Source organism: Octodon degus, unplaced genomic scaffold, assembly GCF_000260255.1.
Source record: "Octodon degus isolate 3935 unplaced genomic scaffold, OctDeg1.0 scaffold00251, whole genome shotgun sequence".
Classification (NCBI taxonomy): Eukaryota; Metazoa; Chordata; class Mammalia; order Rodentia; family Octodontidae; genus Octodon; species Octodon degus.
The window spans coordinates 522,665-529,250 of record NW_004524827.1 but is presented as its reverse complement, the minus strand read 5'-3'; the positions used below and the strand labels follow the sequence as shown (position 1 = coordinate 529,250).

The window sequence follows — 6,586 nt, the reverse complement described above, 5'->3', positions numbered from 1 at the left end:
GTGAACTTTATACAAAAAAGAAATGTATACATGTAGCTACTAGAACTATTGCAGGGAGCGGGTAGTGATTTGGATCTGGTTATATTTTGACCTTGCAAGTGATCAATTTTTGTACAATTAAATGGAAAAGATCCAGTGCTTTTTGCAGTGTGAATATAGACAAACTCTGGTAGGCCTCCAAAACATTTGATTAGAATTTGGAGTGCTGAAGCAACAGCATTTTGAAACAATTCTTAAAATAAACTTGTTAGCCACATCAGCTTCATGCACTAAATTTCACAACTCACAGAGAGAGAGAGAGAGAAAAAAGTCTTGCTTAACTCTAAACACACAAGCTTTAAAAGAAGAGCTTTAAACGAACTGAGCTTTCCTTATGTTGAAACAATTCAGTTCAGTCCTTGGCTAACAACTAGATTCTACTGTCTACCTGACTTGGACCAGAAGTGTCCTAGAGAAAATCCACTTTTCTCTCTTTACAGAATGCCTCAAGTGTAAATTTAAAGCTTTGCCTATTCACATCAAATTCAACTTAATGAATATAGAAGCAAACCTAAGTGGAAGACAGTGCAAAGGAGAGCTCAGAATTTACATAAGAATAGTGTAGTCATTGTTTAATTTTTGCAATTCTCATTTAAATTTGGAATGTTTTATATGCGTATCACTTAACAGCAGTTAACAGAGGTTAGGAGAATAATACTCTTTCTCTTGGAAAATATAAGAAAAATATTATTTTTAACACTCATTCTCAAATAGTTCTCTACAGTAAAATGCCCTACTTACTGTTAAATAGGTCTGTGATGAGAATGTAAATTTCAGATATTCTATGAAGCACTGCTAAACTTTCATACTGACTCATATTCAAGTTCTTAAAAATATTTAAAACAACTACTCTTCTGTCACTAGTTTATCATTTCCAAGAGTTTTAAGGATCTTGAGAGCACACTTTTAAAGGTATCTACTACTATTACTAGTCAAGAAAACAACAACAAAAATATAGGTAGAGGAATAACATTTTGTCCTATATACATGTTTACGTTAATCATCTTAACAGTAAAAACTCACATGAAACTTCAAGATACAAGGTGCCATGAGAGTCTCAACATGGAAAGCCGTCACTATAACTACAAGCAAGGTACAAACATGCTTCTACTTTTACCTACATAAGCTGAAAGATGTTTAAAATACTGGGTTAATAAAGATCTTTTAGTAAAGTGACTTAGGCAGGCTTAAACTAGCAAGGATTAAGGATGAATCCTTACTAATTGGAAGATCTGAGACATATTTTATATTTCATTTTACAAAATCAGAAATACTTATTTTGAAACAAGATAAGACATGGTCTACCTGTCAGAAAACTACCACTCAGAAATATTTTTTCATCCACAAAGCAGGTAAAACATACAAACACTTAAATTTTATATTGGCACCAAAAAGGTTAATTGCCCTGCCTTCTTGGATTAGAAAAACTAAAGCTGAGCAATAAGTAGTTTTGCAGGCGTTTGAACATGCCTAAGCCTTTAAATCAGTAAAATACTCTCTAAAAAATTCTGATTACAAAAGTAATACACACTTATAAAAATTTCAAACAGAAAAAAATAAAAAGAAAAACAAAGTGAAGGTCCCTGAAAACCCTCTGGGACCAAACCCCAAAACAAGAAAAACCACATTGAACAATTTGGTGCATATATCTTTCCAAATCTTTCACTCTATTATAGGTACAAAATACACACACCTTGGTTGGCTCATATTATACAGTGTTTGCCACTTGCATTTTACATTTAATATAACACCAATGTCAGTACATCTTGGCTAGATGATATTCTATCATTAAGTACCATTTTAGAAATGGCAAAATCACTTTTTCAAATCACTTACACATTTGTAATTTTAAAGAAAATAGAATCCTAAGACACAAAGACAAATATCTAAAAATATTTTCTATCTTTCCACCAGCGTGGAACATTTCATTCCTTTTTCACACAAAACAAACGTGACTGAAGAGATTAACTATAATCTCCACGTTCATACAGAATGCTCCATTTGTTAAGCCTATCTGAAAAGAATAAAACATTCAGATGATTAATTCACTTACATTTTAGAAGCTAAGTCAGCGTACTACAAATACACAGTACGAGCAGTTATAGTATGATCCTTTTTAGTCTAGTTTCAATCGAATAACAATGAAAAAATTGGGTAAATGATAGCAGTTAATAACTTGAAAAATCTAGAAATTCAAGGCTTAGATCGCCAACTACAACACTGCTGTTTATATTTTTTTCTAGTTGGCAGCAAATGCTGATGGAATTCAATGCTGATTGCTTACAGTTCCTTCACATCACACATTCAGTCAGGATAATAAAGAGAACATTTTTTTTTAAAGAGGAGAACATAACATGCTTATTATAGACTGAGATTAAGACATAAAAATTTTTTGCTTGAAAGTAATGATTGTGTAGCACATGGGACATTTGTCAACTGCTTCAGCACACTCTTTACAAGTGACCAGATGTCCACAAGGAATAAAAACCACGGCAATATTTCTATCCATACAGATTTTGCAAAGCTTCTCTTCTTGTAGGCGCCTTAGTTGCTCCTCAGTACTAATCTCTGCAGAAGGAGAAAAGAAATACACTAGGTTTAGATGTTCTTAGTTGTTAAAATTCTCTGCAACATTACTGAACCCCCGCTGTGCACCAGGCACTGAGTGCTAGCAGATATGAGGGTGACTCACACACGGAATGTGTTCCTAAGTGGCTATTGGGAAGGGACGTGAGAACAGGCCATAGAGGTAAGCACAAAGTACACAGTGATAAGTGCTCTAATAAAGTTCCATACAAAGTGCTTTGGGATGAGATGAACAAGTTCTTCTCTTCAGGCTAGTGGAGGAAAGCTTCATGGAGGAGAAGAACAATGGAGAAGTGACAGTTAAGCATGGATAGGAATTTGTTACCAAAAAAGCAAAGGTTAAGGTAAAAGAAGCATATGAACTGCAGGCATGGTGGGGCAACTCCTGTAATCCGAGCACTTGGGAGCCCGAGGTAGGAGGATCACTGTGAGTTCGAGACCAGCTTGGGCTACAAGGTGAGGTCAAGGCCGGCCTGAACTGCACAGTGAGACCCTGTCACAAAAGACAGACCGACAGACAGAGGAAAAGCAAAGCAAAGCAAAGCAGCATATGGAAAGGGTGCTTCTCATTCTAGAAAGGCATAAATTTGAGGGACACTTTGGCAGTGCAACAAGCAGGATTCCATGTTTGGATGTGAGCACTGAGGAAGAAAGAGGAACTAAAACTGACTTCAAGATTGCTAGTGAGCTGACAAGAAGATGGTGATGATGATAGGGAGTTCAAAATGAGGTACAGCTCTGGGATATTTTTCAGGTATTTTTGAGGTGTTTACTGGGCATACTAACAAAAATATCCAGGAGGCAAATGAAGTCAAATGTTGAGGTCAGAAGACTCTGTAGAGATAACAGATTGGAACGTTATCAACAGATAGGTGACACTGTTGTACTGGCTTGATTTAGCCTTTCCCAAAATAGGTTTTGTGAAATGCTAACAAGCCATAACAATGTGTTTGATGGTCATATATGTATGAAACAGATGCAGCAGTCAATAATATTAGAGCATAAGTACCATGTGCTTGGTACTACTCCAAATGCAGTACATTTTAACTTTTTAAAAATTTTTTATTTATGTATTTGGCAGAGTCTTGTTATGCAGCTTGGATTCATAGTGATCCTCCTATCTTAGCCTCCCCAGTGCTGTGATTACAGGCATGCACCACCATGTTCGGTTTCAGTGGCCAGCATCACACACCTAGGGTTCTGGGGCAGGCACAACATGCAGTGATGGGGATTGAACCTGGGTCCTTGCGCTTGCTAGGCAGGTGCTTATACCACCAAGCTATCTCTCCAGCCCCAATGTAAAATGCATCACATATTTAACTATCTTTGTAAACCACTGTATACTAAAGTCTTCTACCCTCTTGTGAGAAGTTGAAAGAGTAAATAAGATCTAAAATGTATAGTAGATATTGTGAAATGGGAAGAAACTTAAAAGGAAAGAGAAATGGATGGGGAATGGAGAAAAGGAAAAAATATATATATATAGTATATAAACACACAAGATTATTATGAAGATAGTTATACTACTAATTTCTTTTAGTTCACTGAAAAGAAATATTTGTGCTAGTTAATATTGTTTGGACAATTAAATGCTGATATCTTATACTCTGAGTAACTAATTTAAAGATAATAATATGCAATGCATTAACCATTGTTATCCTATTATCTTGTCTTGAATTTTTTTTTTTTTAATATTTTCTTTTTTTTTTTAATTTTATTTATTTGTGTGTGTGTGTGTGTGTGTGTGTGTGTGTGTGGCCAGCTCAGCCCACCAGGGGGCAGGGCGGGCTGGCATGTGGTGCTGGGGGATTGAACCGCGGCGGTCGCTGTACTTTGCTAAGCTTGTTCTAAGTAGGTGCTTTAGACCACTGAGCCATCTCACCAGCCCCTGAATTTTTTTCTTTAAAATAAAAAAAACTTTAAAAAGTAAGGTTTTCCAAATTACTTTAAAGTGTGATTGGGGCTAGGGGTTTTTCCTCAGGCTAGCCTTAAACCTGCAAAGATCCTCCTGCCTCAGCCTCCAGGGTACACTGGGATTGTAGGCGTGTGTGCCATGCTCAGTGCTGAGACATGTTTAATAGAAGATTTCTTGGCCACTTTTCACTAAATCTAAAATTTCTTGCATCAAGCACATTGGCATTTGGAACATATTGCCATTGAGTACAGTGCATTATGTACAATGTGTGTCTCGTCTTGAAATATAGAATACATTTCCCTATCTAACTATGGATCTCATATTTTGTGGCATCTCTTGGGGAACACTATTCTCAAACATGTTTGGGAAACATAGTTTAGTTATATTCAACAAATACTAAACACTTTAACTAGGTTCTAGGCAGTAGGGATACAACTAACAAACCTATAGACATCATTCAGGCCCCTAGTAGTTCTTAGACCAAAAAAAAAGTTTGTAGACTAATTAGGAACGCAAGTAAACAAGAAATTATAATATGTGAAGATGATAAAGGCAGTTAGAATGTGTTATGTGATATGTATACACCATGGAATACTATTCGATCATAAGAATGAAGTAACATTATCTACAGGAAGAATGAATCTGGAGACTAATATTAAGTTAAATAAGTCACTCACAGAAAATTAAATATAACTGCATGGTTTCTCTCACACGAGAAACAAACAAAAAAAAGGTCAGGTAAAAGAGAGGTGGCAGGAGACCGGGAGGCAGACTTTTTGTTTTTGGTTTTTTTTTTTAATTTTTTATTTGTGTGTGTGTGTGTGTGTGTGTGTGTCCTGCTCAGCCCACCAGGGGGCGGGGCTGGCTGGCATGTGGTGCTGGGGGATTGAACCGCAGTCCTTGTGCTTTGCTAAGCTTGTTCTAAGTAGGTGCTCTAGACCACTGAGCCATCTCACCAGCCTGACTTTTTGGAAAGAGGAACAGGGGATCAGAGAAATGGTGGTAAAATGGTAGAAAGGAGGATATACAGGGAACACAAATAATCAAGAAATGACATACAAGGGGCCAGGGAGATAGCTCAGTTGAATAAGTGCTTGCCTGGCAAGCATAAAGGCCTGAGTTCAATTCCCAGTTCTGCCCCTCCCAAAGTAAATATAAGATACATTTGGGCTGAGGAGATAGCTCAGTAGAATAAGCACTTGCTTGACAAGCAGAGGTCCTGAGTTCAATCCCCAGGACCGCAAAAAAAAAAAAAAAAAAAAAGACATACATATGTACCAATCCCCCAAAGTGACTATAACTATTATGCATCACAAAAATGCTAATAAAAATAAGAAACTTTTTGGGTATAATAAAAGCTATAGACTTGAGCTGGGGATATTGCTTGGTGCGGTGTTCAATCCTCAGCACCAAGCCAAAACCAAAAAATGTTCTAAACGTTGGTCATTCCACAGTATATTCATTTTATTTATTTATTTATTTATTTATTTATTTATTTATTTATTTATTTATTTTGCAGAACTGGGGATTGAACTCAGGCCATTGCACTTGCCAGAGAAGCACTTATTCTACTGAGCCATCTCCCCGGCCCACCACAGTATATTCAATAACATACAACTAATGTTACTGAATTGTACACTTAACAAAGGTAAAATATTTCTGTGGTGCTGGGGATGGAGCCAGGGCCTTCTGCTAGGTAGGTAAGTGCTCTACCACTCAGTTCTAATTCTAGCCCTGAGATGTGAAAAGGTTGTATGTGTATTTTGCCGTAACTTAAAAAGAATCTAATTCTTCCAAAATAATGAACATTCCCATCACCTGAGGAATGGTTGAGAAAGATGTGGTATTTTTACACAATGGAGTATTATTCAGCTATTAAGAATGATAAACTCAAAGCCTTTATATTGAAGTGGATGTCACTTGAACATATACTCATAAGTGAAATAAACCAGACACGCATGTAAATATCGTATAGTTTCCCTAGTATAAGAACTCAAAAGAAGAAATACAAATAGAAAGGTATAATACAAGTAAAAGGAAAGCAGG

The 6,586-nt window shown here is 36.4% G+C and overlaps 1 protein-coding gene across 2 annotated transcripts in view; it reads right to left on the bottom strand.

Moving 5' to 3' along the window:
• Positions 1 to 1,930: 1,930 nt before the first annotated feature.
• Positions 1,931 to 6,586, bottom strand: part of Xiap (X-linked inhibitor of apoptosis) — a 71,375-nt gene continuing 66,719 nt past the window's right edge. For both annotated transcript variants that reach the window (XM_023706337.1, XM_004646066.2), the window contains exon 7: positions 1,931 to 2,607. In XM_023706337.1, coding sequence (XP_023562105.1) covers positions 2,414 to 2,607 — 194 coding nt within the window. In that variant the 3' untranslated portion in view covers positions 1,931 to 2,413. The remainder of the gene's footprint in view (positions 2,608 to 6,586) is intronic.